General features: G+C 40.4%; 2 protein-coding genes across 2 annotated transcripts; both read right to left on the minus strand.

Moving 5' to 3' along the window:
• Positions 1–845: 845 nt before the first annotated feature.
• LOC144706411 (putative pectin methylesterase CGR2) lies at positions 846–3,683 on the minus strand. Its single transcript, XM_078579345.1, has 7 exons — positions 3,572–3,683; positions 3,010–3,206; positions 2,858–2,897; positions 2,673–2,711; positions 2,119–2,490; positions 1,330–1,385; positions 846–1,192 (listed from the first exon to the last, which is right to left on the minus strand). Exons 2-7 carry the CDS (start codon positions 3,130–3,132, stop codon positions 1,034–1,036), a joined length of 789 nt encoding a protein of 262 aa, XP_078435471.1. The 5' UTR covers positions 3,133–3,206; positions 3,572–3,683; the 3' UTR covers positions 846–1,033.
• A 7,458-nt stretch (positions 3,684–11,141) lies between these two features.
• On the minus strand, positions 11,142–18,292 carry LOC144706828 (GTP-binding protein, HflX). The gene is made up of 13 exons (XM_078579893.1): positions 17,797–18,292; positions 16,203–16,267; positions 15,102–15,164; positions 14,917–15,006; positions 14,665–14,777; positions 13,862–13,930; positions 13,642–13,786; positions 13,202–13,257; positions 13,072–13,122; positions 12,933–12,987; positions 12,779–12,835; positions 11,920–12,039; positions 11,142–11,802 (listed from the first exon to the last, which is right to left on the minus strand). The coding sequence occupies exons 1-13, from the start codon at positions 18,227–18,229 to the stop codon at positions 11,311–11,313; spliced, it is 1,809 nt and encodes a 602-aa protein (XP_078436019.1). The 5' UTR covers positions 18,230–18,292; the 3' UTR covers positions 11,142–11,310.
• Between the last annotated feature and the right edge of the window lie 3,591 nt (positions 18,293–21,883).

A 21,883-nucleotide genomic window follows, 5' to 3' on the forward strand; every position in this document is an offset into this window, starting at 1 on the left:
CGAAGAATGCCAAAAATTCACAAAAATATGTATTATCAGCTAAACTTTGGTCAAAGGAAATGGTGAGGCGATGAATGTGAGCATAAAAGTGATAGGATTTACATCCAAAAAGAAATTAACAGGATTTCTCAATGGTAGGGTTTGGAGCTCTGGCCAAAACAACTGGTTTGAGGTCAGCTTAAGAGATCCGATTGAGCAAAGATCTTGTCCAAAGATATAATCATCAGCATTGCTCAATCAAATTGGTGGCGTCAATTAAGTCATTCGATCAAGTTGGCCGATCGATTGTTGAGTTGTTCAAGTCTATTGATAGATTAAGCCAACTCGATCCAAGTTCTAAATCTCATACATTCCAATATGAAAAGAGAAAAACAAAAAACTAGGGTTCTACAGATCCAGTCAGTTGGTTGAGCCGATTAATCATCAAATTGATCTGAATCAGCTGTCTGGCTTGAGTCCATCAATGAACTCGGCCAATCTAATCATCAGTCAGGGTTGTTCAATCAACTCTGTTAATCGGATCTCGGTCCGGTCAATCCCATCGGATTGCCAAATCCCATTAGACACATCTCAATAACTAAAGAGAGTGACAAAAGATAATTCTCAAACATGACACCTTTAAGAGCTTGACTTATCTCATTTCTAAACTCACAATGCCAGCAATGGAGCAGCAAAGAAATCAAAATGAGAAAGACAAGGAAACCCGGAAGGAATGTTTAATTTTTTTTAATCAATCCTAACCATTCAAGTCAACCGATCGATGAGGTTGATCAGTATCAGATAAGTTCTTATCAAAACCTTGAAAAAAAGGAAACCTTGCTCGTTCAGACTCGACGAATAAATGATTTAAACCGGAGGAGAAAATTACTAAATAATTAATGGAATATTCAAGCACAGCGGGTAATGGGTCAGTGGTAGTGGCATGATAATAGATAGGGACATAAGCATAAGGGGTTATATCCCCAAATAGAGAAGAAAACAAGAGAAGTCTCAAATGTTGAGAAAATAAGGGGGAAGGGCGTAAAACCGGGTTTCAGCGGAACGACTTTGGGTTGAGGTGGAAGATCTGGCAGGATGGCTTGAAGACCTTCTTGCTAGCTGCCTGCTCAAACTTCTTCAGTGCCACTTCATTCTCTTCCAATCCCACCTGAACGAAGTATCTTATCCACCAGGACGAGCTCCGCAGTTTAGCCTACCCATTAAAAAAATAATTTTTAGTTAAATAATCAGTTCTTTCTCATGCCTAGAGAGAGAGAGAGAGATAATAAAGAATAAAAGATATATGGACACAGATTTGTCGATAGGTATATATAGAGAGAGAGAGCTCACGGGTTTCCCAAATTTAGATAGATCAGGAACTTTGAGGCGCTGCTGGCCCGGAAAACCTGCAGTTCATGAAAAACCTGATGAGATCTTTTCTCACCTCTCATACACATAATAGTTAAAAGAATCCGGGACAGCACAATTGTTTTTGCTGAAAAAGTTATAAGGACAAATTCAACAATGCGTATGGTTTAATTCATCAGGCACTACGGAATGAGCGATTCTATTTTTTCATAGATTGGCGCAAAACTCAACAAGATATAGTAAAGAATGGATAAAATCCCCCGCCGAGTGTTTATAAAACAGGCAATAATATGCAGAGGCAGAATCTGGTATAATGAAAAGAATAAAGTGCTTCCCAATCGGTGGGAGAAATGTGTGAACTTGGAAGTAGGGCTGATTCCATCTTCTTTACATTACATCCACACGCAATGCCATCTTCATCATCATTCTAGCTGCAGCCAAATGATGGGAACAATGATGACTTGTCATCATCATACTGGATGATGAGAAAGAATCTCATCCGAAAAAAATATATAAATTATATTCATCATCCATCTCTTAATGATCGTCGTCGTCATAAATCAGTGGCTAGGAAGACAATTATGATGGGGTCTTCATAGGCACAGATCAATGACAACCAGAAGGACAACTTGTCCCCATCATTCTGGATGCCACACCCTACTCCTAAGATTAGCGTCTTTAGCATGCAAACAAATGAAAAGAGGAAAAACAATATAAGATATTAATAAAAAATACACAAAACTATGAAAAGCAGGTGGGCAGCTGATTGACCTGCGAAGACGACGATGCCATCTGCAGCCAAAGATGCCAGGTTTGGGAGGGTCTTGTTAAGATATCTTGGAGAGAGATAGTCCAGGGCATCAGAGACAATGACCAGAGAGAAGGATCTGGGCCGGTACGGCAGAGGGAACTTAATATCCGCGACGCGGGCAAAGCCCTTGCGCACAAGGCTTTTGCAGGTGACGTCAGTATCTTCGAGGTCATAAGGTTCAACTCCCCATGCCTCTGTGTCATCTTCTTTGAGGAGCTTCGATATCACGGAGCAAGTGTCGGGACCAACGTGGAGAACCTTCTGCATACTGTTGCCATAGACCTTTTGCAGAAGGGGTATGGATTGTAAGACATCCGATGTGCAGGATGCACCTGATGGGTGAACAATTCGAGGTAAGATGGATATAGTGAAGGAATTTTTGCTTCAGTTCTATCTTTCCACCTTATGGCAAAGTTTTCTAATCAAATGATGATGTTGGATTATAGGAAAGAAAGTTCTGCAAGCATTAACTCCATGGAAACTGATTAAAGGAAGCAAGAGGGAAATGACTGACCTTCATCCTTTATAGCTTCTCTATTGGTGCTAAATCCACCTGCCCGGAATGATGTCTATTAGATGATCGATTGAAAGTTATCGAAGAAAATGATATCTTCCAAAAGCAAGTTCAAGAGAAATCAAGATTCAATGAATAAACTAAAGAGCAACGCGAGGATTTAATATGAGAGTTTCTTTATAGACCTGGCCCGCTGTGCAAGTACCAGCCAAGGAGAAAAACACCCTGAAGTTAAGAAACCAATCGATCAAAGTTAGAACATGGGAAAGCAGCTACAAAAGTTAGATAATAGAGACACGAAGATAAATAAGATACAAAAGGATTAATTAGAGCGCACCCCCAAAACTAGCGCAAGAGAAAGAAGTGGGGATGTCCGAGACTTCTGATGAACTGAAGTAGAAAATGGTACGCCTGCGTTGTCTTGCAACCGCCTGCTAGGGTTAACAGGTCTCCTAGACATCGCTGCCGATCAAAATCCCAGGAAATTGGATGGGCACTTGAGCTTCCAAAAGAGTAGGATTAGATATTGAGGTCCTGAAAAAAAATTATGCGCAACTAAAACTTAGCAAAGATGGTTCACCAGTGAATACATGTGAGTAAACAGTACGAAAAAACCATTAATCGCCGATACAGCTAAGCAATTGATCCCAACACAAGAGCGCATACACACTAGTTTCGGTATGGCAAGAGAAGCGCCATTAATTCACACAATGGTAGCCAATCAGAGTTGATAACTCACAGAAACTGTACGCCGCAACACAAAGATTCTACACTCGAAATCGTACAAATAGTCACCTCGAATTCCAGATGAACCAATAAATACAGATTAAAGATAGCATTCTCCGACGGTACCATACACAAAAAACAAAATCAAGGACAAGAAATCGAAGGATAAATACCTTTAATAGTTCGATCAGCAAGAACTCTTCATAGATCTGAGCACTCAGCGAGCGGATCTGGAAACGGCCTCACTCGCCGAGAATTCAAGCCTTCTACATCCGTGCTTTCTCGCTTCCCCTCTTATATAGGATTCGACTCCTCCAGCTCCGAAATCGGGTTCGGATTCCTATCGGGCTAATGGTCCGTCAGTCACTCGACCCGACCATCCGGATTCAAAAAATGATTTATTTGCATTTAAATATAATATTTGTTAGGCGTTTAGTTTATTGTGGATATAAAATAAAGGGAGTTTTCCGGTCAGTAATTTATAAAACGGGTCGGGATAGCGGATCCGACCCGAACCCGAAGTATGGGACAGAAGAGTTTGAGGCCACGCTGGCAGTCGGCAGGAGGGTAGTGGGGGGAAATAATGACGATGTTTGGAAAAATAGACGTATCAGAGCCGTCAGATCTTGAACACGCGGTTCACGGTCCAAAGCCAGCCTTTGTTGGGCTGGGCCGACGTAGCTGTCTCTCTCTCTCTCTCTATCGCTCTCTCTCTCTCTCTATCGATCTCTCTCTCTCTCTTTTTCTCTTTCTCTCTCTCTCTCTCGCTCTGTCTCTCTATCGCTCTCTCTCTCATCGGTCTCTCTCGCTCTCTCATCGGTCTCTCTCGTTCTGTCTCTCTATCGCTCTCTCTCTCATCGGTCTCTCTCTCTTTCTCTCTCTCCTTCTGTCTCTCTATCGCTCTCTCTCTCATCGGTCTCTCTCTCTCTTTCTCTCTCTCGTTCTGTCTCTCTATCGCTCTCTCTCTCATCGGTCTCTCTCGTTCTGTCTCTCTATCGCTCTCTCTCTCATCGGTCTCTCTCTCTTTCTCTCTCTCCCTCTGTCTCTCTATCGCTCTCTCTCTCATCGGTCTCTCTCTCTCTTTCTCTCTCTCTCCTTCTGTCTCTCTATCGCTCTCTCTCACATCGGTCTCTCTCTCTCTTTCTCTCCCTCGCTCTGTCTCTCTATCGCTCTCTCTCTCATCGGTCTCTCTCTCTCTCTTTCTCTCTCTCCCTCCGTCTCTCTATCACTCTCTCTCTCTTTCTCTCTCTCCCTCTGTCTCTCTACCACTCTCTCTCTCTTTCTCTCTCTCCCTCTCTCTCTCTCTCACTCTCTCTCTTTCTCTCTCTCCCTCCGTCTCTCTATCACTCTCTCTCTCTTTCTCTCTCTCCCTCTGTCTCTCTACCACTCTCTCTCTCTTTCTCTCTCTCCCTCTGTCTCTCTATCACTCTCTCTCTTTCTCTCTCTCCCTCTGTCTCTCTATCACTCTCTCTCTTTCTCTCTCTCCCTCTGTCTCTCTATCACTCTCTCTCTCTCTTTCTCTCTCTCCCTCTGTCTCTCTATCACTCTCTCTCTCTTTCTCTCTCTCCCTCTGTCTCTCTATCACTCTCTCTCTTTCTCTCTCGCTCTCTGTCTCTCTATCACTCCCTCTCTCTCTCATCGTTCTCTCTCTCTCTCGCTCTGTCTCTCTATCACTCTCTCTCTCTCCCTGTCTCTCTATCACTCTCTCTCTCATCGTTCTCTCTCTCTCTCTGTCTCTCTATCACTCTCTCTCTCTCTCTGTCTCTCTATCACTCTCTCTCATCATTCTCTCTATCTCTTTCTCTCTATCCCTCTGTCCCTCTATCGCTCTCTCTCATCGGTGTCTCTCTCTCTCTGTCTCTCTATCCCTCTCCCTGAAATAGTAGGAGATCTTTCACAAGAACAAGAATGAGGAAGAAGAGAAGCGAAGAGGGAGAGGACACCCGAGATAGTGAGATAGAGAGATTCATGTTTAATCCATAAAAAAATCATCGTTACAATTGGTTGGTATTTATCCAAGTAGCTAATAGTGTTAATCTTAGTTAGTTTCTATAACTTAATCGTAGCCGTTATAACAAGATATAATGGGTATGTTAAGATGAATCTTGTCGGTTGGATCCTCGACAGTTTATGTTTAATCCTAGCTGCTAGATCTTTACCTATCTATATTTAATCATAGCCGCTAATTTCTCATTACTAGTATAGGGTACATGTCCCATTTTTACTAGCTAATCTTGTTAAGAGTCCCATAAGGATGCTGAGATGGGTGCTGACGTGGGGCCGAGTTTCCAACTCCATTATCACCCCCTGTCAAGCACAACGATGGAGAAAAGACGTTTTGGTTGTCTCTTAGCATGGTAAACCTTGATTTCGGTGGTGGTTTGGTCAATGCATTGTCAAGCTTCTCTTCACTCTTGATAAACATGATGTGAATGTTGTTGTCAGCCACTTGCTCCGGCACAAAGTGAAAATCAATCTCAATATGCTTCGTTCTGGCATGAAATACTGGATTGGCTGCAAGATACGTCACGCCAATGTTGTCGCACCATAATACAGGATGGCTTGCTATAGATATTTGAATTTCTCTCAAGAGCGATTGTATCCAAAGGATTTCTGATGCGCAATTGGCTAAGGCCTTGTACTCTGCCTCTGTACTTGAACGGGTGACGGTTGGCTGCTTATTCGAGCTCCAAGAGACCAGATTTTTATCAATGTAAAGTAAGAATGCTCTGATTGAACGTCTATCTACACTATCACCTGCCCAATCTACATCGCTAAAGGCATTGATTGTGAAATCTGCCCAATAAGTAACCCGCAAAAGATACTGCTTAAGTATCATAGAAGATGCTTCAGAGCTTGCCAATCACTGTTGGTAGGTGAGTGCATCTTCTCACATGCTTTATTTACTGCGAAGGCATTATCCATTCGAGAAACGGTGAGATACTGAAGGGATCCCACGATTTGTCGATACGATGCCATCCTTAGAAGAGATTTCACTAGACAAAAATGGTGATACTGCACAGGGTGTAGATGAGGACTTACAGTGTTCCATGCCGGCACAGAGTAAAAGGGAGGCAATATACTTAGATTGCGACAAGACATAACCTTTTTCATGTTTGATAAATTCAATTCGAAGAAAATAATGGGCAGGTCCTAAATCCTTAATCGCAAACTCAGAGTTTCAAAGTTTCACAAGATTTGAAATTTCAGTTTTATTTGGACATATGATGACAATGACATCCATGTACATTAAGATAAAGATAGGATCAGTATCTAGATTAAAAAATAGTGAAGTGTCAGTTTTGGATCCAATAAATCCGAGTGATAAGAGGAACATTGTTAGTTTAATAAACCATGCTCTAGGGGACTGTTTAAGTGCATAGATTGATTTGTGTAAATAGCATACATGTTTTGGATGCAACTTATCGTCAAATCCTGGAGATTGTTCCATATATATTATTTCATTTAAATATCCATGTTGGAATGTGTTGGATACGTCTAATTGGTGTATGTTCCAACCATTGCTTATAGCTAGAGACAGCAATGAACGACTGGTTGTATGTTTAGTGACTGGACTAAAGGTTTCATTAAAGTCAAACCCCTCTTTCTAGTTGTATCCCTTTTGCAACTGGAAATGCTTTGTATATATCTATTTATCTAGACGGTTTGTATTTCAATTTATATACCTATTTACACCCAAGGACATGTAAATTTGCATTTTTAGGAACCAATGTCCAAGTTTTATTAGACATTAAGGCTCGATATTCAGTATCCATTGCTTGCATCCAATGTAAATTCTTGGATGCAGCAGACAGAGGTAGTTTCGACTGTTGCAGCAATATTGGAAGCAAAACATTGGGGTAGAGGATGTCGAATGAAACATATATAAAGAGATTTAGTATGTTGATGTTCATTAGTCAGCTGGTCCGTTCATTGATAAATATTATGAAGAGGTTTGGTCTTCATAATAATACCAGGTTTGGGAGTATGATCCAAGGTAGAAATTAACTCAGGATATACATTTTGCAGTGAGTTCGATTTGACTTTTATTGTAGATGGAGTCAGAAACGGGGAATTATTTTCAGATGTAGATGTTGGAGTATTAGCAGTGGAATCGTCTGAGGTAATCGACTCTTCGGCTGCAGGCTCATTGAACACAACAACGTGCATATTTTCCCATGTTGTGCTTTCATGATTCAAGGATTGAATAGGAATAGAAGTTGAAAGATTAGTTCCAAGTATGCCAGGACTTTCCCCGTGTTTATTCAAAGCAAACGGAAAAATATTTTCATAAAAGATGACATGACGTGAAATAAAGAATTTACCTATGTGCAGAAAAATGCATATGTATCCCACATGTAAAAGAGCTGTAGCCCAAGAAAACACACTTCTCTGACATGAGATCAAGCTTGTTAGCAGCATAGGGGGATAAGTGAGGATATCATAAACATCCAAAAGTCCGTAGTAAAGAATAGTTTGGTGGGTTTTTAAATAGAACTCATACCGAGATTTTTTTTTAAGGATAGGTGTAACCATGCGCTTCACCAGGAATGCAGCAGTGGATCCAGCTTCATCCCGAAATTTGGATGGCACATGGGCTGTTTTGAGTAAGGAAAGTAAAGTTTCTACTAAGTGTCTATGTTTCTTTCAGTTGTTCCAATCTACTCTGTTGTATGGAGACAAGACACTATGCACGATTCCCTTTGTTTTTAAATATGGGTGGAGAGCTTGGTATTCTCCACCCCACTCAGACTGCAAATAGAGTATTTTGGTGTTGAATTGATTTTCTACTCGAGTTTGGAATTCTCCAAAGACTTGGAGATTATCACCTTTCCTTTGGAGAGGGTATAACCATGTATATTTACTGAAATCGTCTAAGAATACCACATCATATGAATATCCTGAGTGCGAAAGAGTGGGAGCCAGTCCCCACAGATCAGAATGAATAACTTCTAGACATTTAGAAGATGTGTGATACGTTGAGGAAAATGGGAGTTTATGAGATTTAGCAAGCGAGCCAAATTTCCTAAGGATTGACAATAGAGTGCGTAGTTGGGGATGCCCAAGTCTGGTGTGCCAGGTTTCTGTTGACATCTTTTCCCCAGAGTATAGAAGTTTTATTGCAGTCTTGTGGCTTAAGATAATATAGCCCATCTTTAATTGTAACTCTGAGAAGGATCTGATGTCTAGCATTGTCCTTCACAAAGCAACAAGATTTATGAAATTCAACATACACATTATTATCCATAGTTTTCGTATGTATCATAATTTTTTAGTGACGTCAGGTACATGCTATATGTCTTTTAAATCTAAGGTACAATTTGTAGTAGAATATTTTGAAAAACCAATTGATAGAATTTTATCCATTACCAACTTGTAATGCATCGTTCCCTTGATACTCTTGGGCTTTTGTGGTGGCATTAAAGCTTGAAGTTACATAGTGTGTAGCTCCACTGTCAGGGTATCAGGCTTGGTTTTCTTCTGAGTTTTTATTGACCACTTCTGCCGTATGAGCTTCTCTGTAGAATTTCTGGACTCCAGCTTCTCTGTTGCCGTATGTGGATGGTGATGGTCTCCAGCTTTAAAAGTTGTGTTGAAGTTCTGGATATTCTCTAGCTCTGTCTGAATTGTGAACATAATTGGCAACAGGGTTGAAATCTTTGATTTCTTCCCCTTCCTCAACCGCGATACTGAAAAAAAAACCCAATTTCCATTATATTCCTTTCTTGGATATGATGAATTTGGATTTTGTGCTTGGGCATTGTTAGCTATTGGAGGAAATGTGGAGTGTTCTTCTTCTTATGCGAATTTGAGAAATGCATCATGTGTTTTGAGGTTGGCGACTATTTCATCAAACTTGAAATGGGAATGTTAGCATTTATACTAATAACGTAATGAGCATATGCTGAGCCTAACCCTCTTAAAAATGTATTCGCTATAGCTGATTCATATGGAGGTTGCCCGGAAGCTCCCAAGGTCTCCACAACTGATGTAAAATGTCTAATATATTCTTCAGCGATCATCGTACCTTTTTCATGTTGTGGAATTGTCGTTGCAATTCCACTATGCGCTCTTGGTCCCATCTAGCAAATGTGCTATCTAACTCTTCCCAAGCTTCCTTCATGGATCTGGCTCTGCTAATGTATGGCGCAACTGATTCTGAAATGTTTTGATGAAGTAATCCAAGAACATGCTGGTCTGTGCTCTTACATTTCATGAATACTGGATTCTTGATGATGTTTCCTTGGTTGTCTGCAATAGAAACTGGTCGAGGAAATTCTTCAATAAATCACATAAGATCATGCCCGTTTAGGAGAAGAAACATAGCGCTTTTCCAGTTTCAAAAATTCTCAATGTTGAGCTTTGTCAACACCATTACTCCTGTTGGGATACTGACTAGGATGTGTCCCATGGCTGTAGTATACGCTCATTCAAAGAAGACGTGGCCACGGAGCTTTCTCCCATAACATTCAATGCGACTCCGGGCTCTGATACCATGAAAGAGTACGAAATATTTCCCAAGAACAAGAACAAGGAGGAAGAAGAGAAGAAGTGGAGAGGGAGAGGAACCCGAGATAGTAAGATAGAGAGATTGTTGTTTAATCCATAAAAAAATCATCATTACAATTGGTTGGTATTTATCCTAGTAGCTAATAGTGTTAATCTTAGTTAGTTTCTATAGCGTAATCATAGCCGTTATAACAAGATATAATGGCTATGTTAAGATGAATCTTGCCTGTTGGATCCTCAACGGTTTATGTTTAATCCTAGTCGCTAGATCTTTACCTATCTATATTTAATCTTAGCCGCTAGATCTTTACCTATCTATATTTAATCCTATTCATCTATCTTTGATCCTACATTTAATCCTAGCCGCTAGTTTCTCATAACAGAGTTGGAAACTCCGCCATGTCAGCACCCATCTCAGCATCCTTGTAGGACTCTTAATAATATTAGCTAGTAAAAATGGGACTCTCTCTCACTCTCTCCCTCTCTCTCCATCTCTCTCTTTATTCCTCTCTTTTGATGGATCTCGCTCACTCACCCTTTTGATGTCTCTCTCTCTTGCTCTCTTTGCAGCCTTACTCTCTCAATCTCTCTCCCTCCCTCCCCTCTCTCTCTCTATCTATTTATATATATTTCTCTCCCCCTTCCCTCTTGTGGGGTTTAGTGAGAGAACAAGATTGAACCAATGGATTGAAGATGCAGAAAGGGTAAAGATGGAAGAGTCTTTAGAGTAAGGATGGGAAGTTCATTGTCAAACAAACAACTGTATGGTGACTAGCTCTCTCTGAAATGGAAATCAAGATCAGCAGGGTCCCCCAGAGTGGTTAGATCCAATCAAAACATGAATACACCATTAAAAAAACCTCATAATGGGGAAAAGGCACATCTTCGGCTACCAAGACCGTGCGCATTGGACGGCGTAGGCACCACCACACTGGATTGCTGCCGCTGCGAAAAATTGGATGGCCTACGGAGAAAATAGATTATAAGAGAAATAAACTACAAACTCTATTTTTGCTGAAGCCATGGCAGTGTACCTATCTTGCTGATCCTGATTTCCGTTGTATCACTGAATTCCGCCTTATATTACCCGGGAGAAATTCCTGACTCATGTTCGCAAACAGTTTGTCCGTTCACAAACTGTTCCCAAACACTGTATACGTCTACATTTTTCAGTTCGGGTTCGTTCACCAAATGTACAAAACACTTTTTCACATTCCTAATACAGAGAGTCCGAACGATTGGACAACATTTTTGGTTTTATTTCAAATTAATTGATCCATTCCATCCCTGCACCAGAAGATCCCATTTTCCTAGTAAAAATGTACGAAATGAGCCTTGATGGGGAAACTAACAAAAACATTAAAAATAATATTTACATGCTTCGACAGAGAAAGAAGCGAACTTAGCTATCTTCTTGCCTCTTGGAGTCACGAGGTCTCCACTTGCGGTCGAAGGGTCCAGGGTTGTCTCTTTCATGGAATGAATTGTTGAAATCTAGTTTATCGTCGATGAGCTGCAGCAGCTCCTGCAGCCCCACACCCAGCAAGGCAGAAGTCTTTATGGGTTGTGAATCCTCCTCTGTCGATATACATTCTTGGAATTTCTCTCCTGCCCTTTCATCAAAATAAGCTTCTTCACACGTATCATCCGGGTGGGCGTTTTCTTTAGCCGTTGCATGATCCGACAAGGATTCACAAAACTCTAATTCTTCATCATCATCATCTCCCCATTCTTCATCCACACCGTCACCTTCGTGGACTTCTTCATCCACATCATCACCTTCGTGGACTTCTTCATCCACATCATCATCGTCGACGTCCCTTGCTTCAGCTTCAGCTTCATCTTCATAAAACTTTGATTCATCCAAATGACCTTCACCTTCTACGAGGTCGATCTGCAAAAGGATCCAAAGCCAACGGGGGATAATTTCCACCTTTAAGATAAGTACAAAACAGGGTGTACTATGAAGAAGTGAGGGCATAATTTCTTTAATGAAATATTGGGATTGTACTTTGTTCAAAACTTCGATCATATCTTCAATCTTTTGGGGGGCGACTCCGATTTGATGGAGCACTTGGAGAACCGTTGATCTTTGTTCGTCAAGATTCTTGGCACTGGAGTCCATTACGTGCTGCAGCAGGTTCAATCATTCAGAAGGGATTACGGATTTCACAGATTTTTTCTGGATTACCAAATGGTAATTAAAGGAATTAATAAACAATTATACCTCTAAAGAGCAGGACGAAAGTTTAATATACAATGTACATGTTGTTCTAGACTGGTTATTTAGTCTCATGAATGGGAAGGAAAAGAATTCCTCATTGCCATCGGCATTGTCACGGTTAATCACACAGCTTGATATCGTCATCCTCACCATGATCGTAGCTACGGATGAATAGCATGGACAATAACAACCCCCTGTTATCTCAGACCGTCCAGAAAGAAAGAAATGTACAAACCATATTCATCATCCATCATCTTCATTGTTCTCGGCATTCCTCTACAAAAAGGATGATAATGGCGATTCATCACCATCAACCCTGGCCGAGTCTGAATGATGCTGACTTTATGTCGGTGTCATCATCATCCTAGCTGTGCACAAATGGTGAAGATGAAGGCTCATCCTCTCCCTCTCATCATCATCATACCCAGCTGAGTACGAATGAAAATGAAGATAAAGGTGTCAAGTCATCATCGCCAACCTAGCAGTCGACAAAGACAAGAATGATTATTATTCAGCATCGCTTCCTCATTGTCATCACTCGCCGAGTACTAATGATCAGAATGATGGCGACTCGCCATCATCATCCTGAACGCCAAACCCCACAGGGAAGGAGGTAGCTGAGAAAGAAAACAAGAAACTATCATACCACCAAAAGATCAGCCTCCACGACTTCTTCCAGAGTCGCATGAAAGGCTTCCACCAACTGCAAAAAAAGAAAAATTGAACCCTTAAAGATGTTGTAAAAAGAGATACTTTGAACAGTTCAACAATATCATGTGGTCGGGGGAAAATCTTATCACCTGGACAGGGAGATCAGAGATGAAGCCCACAGTATCGCTGAGGAGAACTTTTCTACTGCGCAGGGAGAACATTATCGGCTATTAAGACTAATTAAGCCTGCGGTACATCAATCTCCATTAATTTTAAGGAGATCATTACCCAGACGGCAGGATCACACTTCTCAATCGGGGATCGACAGTCGCAAAAAGCCTATCAAATACAGTTTTGTCTGTCGTCAGCTTATCACTCAAGATGGTTGAGGACTGGCCAGAAGTGGTAGTGAGAATACCGATCATCGCTAAAAACATCACTGTGAGAAAGGGCGCTGACAAGAGTCGACTTTCCCTGCCAAGTCACAAGAACGGATTATTTCCATCTGGACACGCAGCAAATATGGAGAAATTACGTTCAGCTATATATGATCAGTCCCAAATAAAATAACGGCAAGCCCAGTACCCAGTTGATCAATTAAAAACTGTTAACAAAAACCATCCCTTCAATAGCCGATAAAAACAAAGTACTGTAAACCCTAAATCCTAAATTAAGAAACTCTATTTTCTTAACTCTAAACCTGAACCAAAACCTTATACTCTAAAACCAGAACCCTAAACTCTAAATCCCAAAAGTGTAATTCTGCACCCCTAGGCACTTAACCTTAAACCCTTAATCCTAAATGGTAAACTTGAAAGACTAACATAATTTGACCTGTTAACTTGTGTAGATACCTACAGCATTAGTATATCCCACAATAGCAACTGTTGACAAGCCTCGGCCATCAGACCCGCCATGCCTCTTACGAGATGAACGTTGTAGTGCTCTAGTTCGACGAACCTCCTCAATTTGTGCAAGTAAATACAGGCGCCGTTCTTGGATTCTGAAATCATCCCAAAAAATGAAAATCAAAAATTCTGATTACTCAACCCAGGAAAAGTTTCATTGCTTTCAGAACCTCCGACGTTGAAGATGAAGCTCAGACTCCCCAGCACCGCTGATGAAACCCTGACCTCCACTTGCTCTCCTGCACAGATAACGAATTTATGAAGCATTGGTCTATAACTGATAAGGACTTTATCTTTTCGTCATGGAGAAAACCTGCTACGATCTCCATCCCCTGCAGGAGTGTTTCACGCACTTCTCCTTTTAGTAGTTACTTTAACTAAAAGAAACTGCTAAATAAGTGGTTGTGTATATGCTGATCCAGATGAGGCATATATGCTGATCCAGGCTTGTTGTAGTTTGGTTCTCTCTCTCTCTCTCTCTGTGTCTCTCTCTCTTTCTCTCTCTCTCTCTCTCTCTTTCTCTCTCTCTCTATCTCTCTCCCCTTCTAATATCATTCTGATAGAACCCTAAAGTTCTATCTAGAAATTGCTTCCAAATGTTGTCAAAGATAAAGGAATAGAAGAGCAACAGTGGTGTGCACATCGCCATGAACTAGAGACAGAGTGGACCTCGCCTTCTTTTTGAGGGAGGAGAGGAGTCCGCAGAATGGATGTCGCCTAGAGGAGGGAAACCAACAGAGTGGACATCACCGGGGGCTAGATACAAAGTGGACGTTGCCTTCTCATCCAGAGAGAAGTAGAGTAGCAAATGATTAAAACACCCCAAGCAGGTAAAAAAGATAAAAATACCGTAGAATACAATGGGAATCGTTTTACATCCGCCGAAGGAGAACTGTTGAAAAATAACAATACGATCTCCATCTATAGATAGATACAGGGCTAGATACCATATAAATCTATATTTCACACTCACCCGCGAGCGCTGACAACTTGTGCCTCTCCAGATACACCAAAAGAAAGACGTCCACCAGGCCCACGAATACGCACGAGCCTTGTCTTCATGTACATCAATGCTGCCAATTCAGACTACCCAAATTCGAAAAAATATTATAAATACTCCAAAACAAGGAAAAGAAAAGTGGCTGAAAGAATCTTGTGTATTAAGGAATGCTTTTCACATATCAGTGGAGAATTTAAAAATGAGGACACAAAATAGGTCAAATACCTGCAGCTTTGCCTCCTTTGTTTGGGCATGCGCATTGAAAATCTCAATTATAAGGCCAACACGATCCAGAACTGGCTTCTCCCAAGCCGTCTGAATTTTTTGGTTACCAGAATTCAATAAGAAAACATAAATTGATGTCATGTCCAAGCACAGTAAAATGGTACTCTCTGTGGTATACATCTTACCTCAAGGTTCCGTTGTTGAACTCCGGACAGGATTGTGTTGACAAAAACTGCATCCAGTTCTTCCTGTCAAGAGTCAACTAAATCTCAGGGAATAATAAACCTGAATTTCGCAATTGACGAACAATTTTGAATATCATAGAAATATCAGATCAAGTATAATGCACATCGACATTGTGTTTTGGAAAATTTTGAACCACTTTTCTTGGGATTGATCATCTCATAAGATCCCTTTAGGACATATCATACGACCAAGAGGGGCGTCATCGTCACCACACAAGTACAGCCTGACCGGCGCGTATGATTTCAGATAAGGACTGGCAAGGGTCACCTTCTATGAAGAAAGGGCATTGGACGTTGATGAGAGGAGTTCGGATTTCATTTTCAAGAATGAGCTGATGCGATGAGGGGAAGCGGAGATCATCCAGCTCTTGAGACAAGAGGGATAGAGCCGATCCGGCTCGATATCAACACACACTGGTAGAAGGCTGATCCGGTTCCTTATCACTTACTAATTGCAGTATTCTCTCCTTTTCTTTGGAGTCTTGTAAGTGGGGGACGATTTTCGGAAGACCTTTTCTATTTTTGGTTACTCTTAGAGAGGAATTTTACACTCTGACCAAAATAGAAAAGTCTTTCAAATTTTAAGAAGACAGGTTTCCGATTGACAATAATGGCATAAACTGAAACGTCCACCTTTTAACGATTATCTCCCAGCTTCCTCAACAAGATCACGTCTTTTAGATCTTTTATAACATTAAAAGAATGATAGATCAGAGGAAAACCCTTCCTATTGACGTATTACAGGATTTTTCTCAAATAAGGAGAAAGTTTCAAACATTAAAAAAATTGAATGTTTCTAAGATTCTCCCTATACATCAGATACCAGCTGTGCCACACTTTGTGTCTTCTTACCTTATGCATAGCTTAAAGCTTATGGAAGTTCAATATATTTTTCCCCTTATAATCATTCATTCAAAGTATAGTCACTGGCGAACGTTATTGATGCCAAGAAAGCTCTCAAATAGAGGAAAAGACGTCAAAATGATAACCTGAAGCTGAAGGAATTCTGTATTAAAAAAAATAGATTAACAAAAGGCTTACCTTTGATTCAGAACCCTTAATATGAGCTTTTACATTATCTACGGTACCAGGCCCGAAAAATGTGTCTGGAAAGAAAGAACAAACTGAGACAGATGGTACAATGAAATCTAATTTTTAAATATGACAGAAATATTATTAAAGTAATTCCGATAAAGATTATGTATGAATGCCCCACAAAGCTTGATCAGACAGTTTGTCCATACGTCTGCCCATCATACAGAAAGGAGCAAACGTTCTGTGTATGCATCAAACCCACTTTTAAATGGTAGTCATCAACAAATTAATTAATATCGCAGGAAAATACCTATAGGAGGCATAGATTATCATAATTTTAAGCAGCATAATCCAGTGACAATGATACGAGAACGTGTTTGAAAGATGATAAGATTCAAATGGAGGTTTATCCATTCATTTCATATTTTTCTTTGAAAATAAAGAGATGACTAACTTGGAATAAGGAAAGTGATGCAGCACCAAACACTCTCCGCAAGAATATATCTATGTATCTGTTATGACTTCTCTGTTCTTCATAGGAAAATTGCAGCGTGAGTTGCTGCGGGAGCAGCACGTGTGTCATCAAACTAACTGCACTGTCGGAAAGTTGTAAATAAAGCAACAGAAGACTCATCAGGAGCAGAGCGGAGATCAAAAATTTGTTCGCATTGCAGCAGGAGCGGAGATCCTCCAGCTCAAGGAGGGGATAGCGTCTGATCCAGCTAGTCCTCTCACTCTCAATTTCTTCTTATTCTTTCTCCATTCGTTACTGTCAACAAGATTCAAACCGTATATAGCATCATATATTGGAACTCCGTTGATCTTGATTTGGAAATCAGTAACTGATTTTGGTTTTTCAGAATTTAGATCTTCATAGGATTGAAGATCCTATCACAACCCTTCGAGTCAGCATGACTCCTCGTCCTCCTTTTTACATAAGTATTCCATGGGATCGTAACAGATAGTCTCATCCTTTATCAGACGTAGAGGTCTAACCAAATATAAGATAAAGAAATCCACAGTAGACTTTAGGATATTAGGACCAAAATTATACTAGGATGACATTAAGTGCCAGCAAAGAGCAGATCTCCTGATGACCTTGGAACGACTCACTCCTAGAATGAAGTCCGCTGGAGACCATCATCGTGCTTAAAATTATAGAAGAGAAGTAGAACCCTTGCTATCAGCTATAGCTTTTGGCACAATGGCGAGCGCTCAAATTCTAATATGGCATATAATCTCAATTTTTTTCCCCCGAAATGGCAAACTCTCATCCTTCTTACTTTCAAATTTAACAAGATCTCAAGTTCTTATGTTTTATAAAGTCAAAATCTGTCATTTCTCCCATTTAATATCAGACTCTCTTAGTTCTCTTGCCAAATCATGTCAATTCAAGTCCCAAAAATACACATTGAGCATGTATAGGCTCGAGAGATAAAGAAATTGCGCCCTCGCTATCAGCTACAGCTTCTAGCACTGTTGTAAGCACTCAAATTCTAATATTTTGAAATGCGTATGCATTAAATTGAAGTAACAGCCCAAATTAAACGAGTAAAATTGAAGCACGAAGCTAAAGACGAACAAAAAGAAATCAATCAACCTGCGTGAGCTCTCGAGGATCGAATCAAGGGGTTCTGGACGACGACGTGCATCGGAACCTTCTTTTCTGAAAATTCCTCCGCATAGAACCCATCCCTCTGCTGCTCGAGAGAGTTGGCCAGATTGAGAGCTTCCGAGAGCTTCGACTGGAGCAGAGTATCGGGGCGGATACGCGGCTGGACAACGAACAGCCTAGGCGGAGAATCCGGGTCCTTGTTGCTGACCAAGAACAAATCATCCCCATTATCCTCTTCTCTTGCGCTTTTCCGCTTAGATGAAAATCCGCGGCAAGGAATCACGAACAGGGAAGAAGACGACTTTGAATGATCCCTGATTGAGCGGGAGAGAACCTCGGAAGATCCCGATGAAGGAGCGCCATGGATGGTGATGGATCGAAGCAGAGGGCTTTGCAGACGCGAAGCTGCTTTGAACATCGCGCCGCGCTCTTCTTCTTCTTCTTCTTCTTCTTCTTCTTCTTCTTCTTCTTCTTCTTCTTCTTCTTCTTCTTCTTGGGAGGGAAAATGGAAGAAGACGGATATCCTTCTCGGTACGCCTTGGACCCGATTGCAGAATCCATTAATCGTTTGAAACGAACACACAATTCGCACAAAAGAACCGCACAAAAGTACACAAAAACGATTGTTCTGTTCTTTTTCTTTTTCAAAAACGAATAAAATTAGCACAAATTCGCACATTCGCACAAAATTAGACTAAAATTCGCACAAAGCGAACAAAAGAATAGAACACGGGTCTGTTTGATGTTCTGTTCGAATTCGTTTTCGTTCTGTTCGGAAAACCGAACAAAACAAACAATTTGCACAAATTCTCACCAAAAGGACAGAACGACCATGTCTACTCACAGCTTCCTATATTTCTCGCTGTTTCTCTTTCATCCCTCTATTCTCTCTCATCTCTCTACTCTCTCTATCTATCTATTCTCTCTCATCTCTCTATTTTCTCTCATCTCTATTAGGGACCGGAGCAGGGATCGGATCATTCGAATCTTGATTGAAAGATTAGAATGAACAAATGTCGATTCCGACGGATCTGTTTGAATGTTTTGATCAAACAGACCCTTTGTTTGTGTTTGAATAAAAATTTCGAACGAACTATTTGGTCCGTTCTTGTTCGATCGGCCATTTGTTCGAACTGTTCGAACAAGTTCAAACAAATGGCTAGGGGCTCAAGGGGGACTGTCCGCGGCTAGAAGAAGAAGAGGAAGAAGAAGAAAGAGCTAGAAGAAGTAGCTACAAGAAGAAAAAGGAAGAAGAAACTTGAAGAGGTAGAAGAAGAAAAAGCTAGAAGCTATAAGACGCAGGAAATCCAAAAAAGTTCAAACATGAACTATCAGAATTGCGTATCTCTTTACAGAATTGGCTGAATGAGTCAATAAACGAGAACAAAATCAACGTAGTATTCCCCTTCCAAAAGAAGACGTACCAGGCAATTCTTTTGGTTTTCTTCATATGACCAAATTTTGCTCCCAGGGGAAATGCTATTTGTGGGCCAAATTTTGCTTCAACAAGACAAGTTGAAAAACGCAGAATGAACAAAAAAAGAGGCAAACTAACCCAGTATTCGAATCGGATTGCAAGAGCCGGCCTTTAGTCCGGACTCTCTCTCTCTCTCTCTCTTTCTCTCTCTCTCTCTCTATCTCTCTCTCCCCCCCTCTCTCTCTCTATCTATCTTTCTCCTTGTTCCTCTTTTCTCCACTGTCGTCGAGACAACGAGTCGGCAGCTTGGGCGGGAAATGAATGAGTTTGGATTCGGTCATTTGAATTGATCCAATTCGAACAATGTTTTTGGATCAGATCGAATTCATTAATTCAATCCGAACTGCCAGTTTGTTCGAACAATCCAATCCGAATCCGATGCACAAATCGGGTTCAGATCGGAACTGAAATTAACAGATCGGTGTTCAGATTCGATCGTTCGAATGCCTGATCTGACCGAACATTCGAATGATCTGTCTGAATCCCCCATCCCTAATCTCTCTATTCTCTCTGATCTCTCTCATCTCTCTGTTCTCTCTATTCTCTCTCATCTCTTTATTCTCTCTGATCTCTCTCATCTCTCTATTTTCTCTGTTCTCTCTATTCTCTCTGTTCTCTCTATTCTCTCTGATCTCTCTATTCTCGCTCTCTATAGTCTATCTCATCTCTCTATTCTCTCTCTATATTCTCTCTCATCTCTCTATTCTCTCTCTATTCTCTCTCATCTCTCTATTCTCTCTCTCTCTATTCTCTCTCATCTCTCTATTCTCTCTCATCTCTCTATTCTCTCTCATCTCTTTATTCTCTCTCTCTATATTCTCTCTCATCTCTCTATTCTCTCTCATCTCTTTATTCTCTCTCTCTATATTCTCTCTCATCTCTCTATTCTCTCTCATCTCTTTATTCTCTCTCTCTCTATATTCTCTCTCATCTCTCTATTCTCTCTCATCTCTTTATTCTCTCTCTCTCTATATTCTCTCTCATCTCTCTATTCTCTCTCATCTCTTTATTCTCTCTCTCTATATTCTCTCTCATCTCTCTATTCTCTCTCATCTCTTTATTCTCTCTCATCTCTTTATTCTCTCTCTCTATACATATTCTCTCATCTCTTTATTCTCTCTCTCTATATTCTCTCTCATCTCTCTATTCTCTCTCATCTCTTTATTCTCTCTCTCTATACATATTCTCTCATCTCTCTATTCTCTCTCTTATCTCTTTATTCTCTCTATATTCTCTCTCCTCTCTCTATTCTCTCTCTCATCTCTTTATTCTCTCTATATATTCTCTCTCATCTCTCTATTCTCTCTCTCATCTTTTTATTCTCTCTCTCTCTCTCACTTTCTATCTCTCTCTCTCTCCAATCTCATTTTTCGTACGTCTCATTTTTAATCTCTCTGTTCACTAATCTAATCACCTTATGTGGACTTTTTCCGCTATCTATGATATGGGGGCAATGATAAGTATTATCTTAAACTTCAACTCTCACTAAGATTTTGTCTCTCTTTGTCAATCTCATCGCCTTGGGTAGAACTAGTTTATTTCTCTCTCTCCCCTCTCATTTCTCGAATCTCAATGGCTGATCTCATTTTTCATCTCTCTCAGTTTTCGTCTGTCTTTGCTAATCTCATCACCGTGTGTTGAACTAGGTCCTCTCTCTCTCTATCTATCTATCTATCTCTCTTTCGCTTTGTATCTCTCTCTCTCTCTCCAATCTCATTTTTCGTCCGTCTCATTATTAATATCTCTGTTTGCTAATCTCAAGACCTTGTGTGTATTTTTTCCGCTATACATGATATCGATGCAATAATGAATATCTGCTACTGAATAAGGAGTGTTTGGAGAAGGGTATAAGACGTGGGGTGTTCATATCTGGCTAGCATGGGCACCTAAAAGGAGAGCCCCATTATTTATATTTACTTTGATTTTTATATTATATAGTCTTCCTTGACCTGTCACCTCTTATACTGCGGAAGCACAAGCCCTGAATAATTTAAACATATTAACAATAAGTAATAGATCTTATATGGGAGACTCTCTAGGCACATGTAATAGTCTAGTTAATAACTTTAATGGTTATATAATATTTATTGGCCAGCCTTATTAATTAACTACATGAACATAGGTTTGAAACTATGGGGTGCCAAACTACATCTCGTGTTCTATAAGATACATAGTACTAAATATACTATCTCATAGAACCATCATCAGTTACCGTAACACGTAAATCCTTCGCCTACACAATATTCTCATTAGACTAATCGTATGGTTAATCATCAAAGCCCAATTTCTCATTACGATTAGTTGTGATGTACACTAGATACCCTTTTCTCTAATATCTTAACCACCTTGGCTTGGGATTAATGCATTTATTCCTTGAATAAAGATGCATCTTCTTATCCCATGACTTTAGAACCCCATCTTGACTACTCAATCCCCTTCATGTACTTCTTGTTATATCTGAGCTAAGACTAGACAAAATTTAATAACTATGGACTCTTAAGTCACAGTTAAAATATAGTTTTTTAATCAACGAGATGTCTTGTGTATCTCAGGTCTAATGGCCACTTACATGGCTGTGATAAGAATCAACATGAT

The sequence above is a fragment of the Wolffia australiana genome, chromosome 8 (genome assembly GCF_029677425.1).
Source record: "Wolffia australiana isolate 7733 chromosome 8, ASM2967742v1".
Taxonomy (NCBI): Eukaryota; Viridiplantae; Streptophyta; class Magnoliopsida; order Alismatales; family Araceae; genus Wolffia; species Wolffia australiana.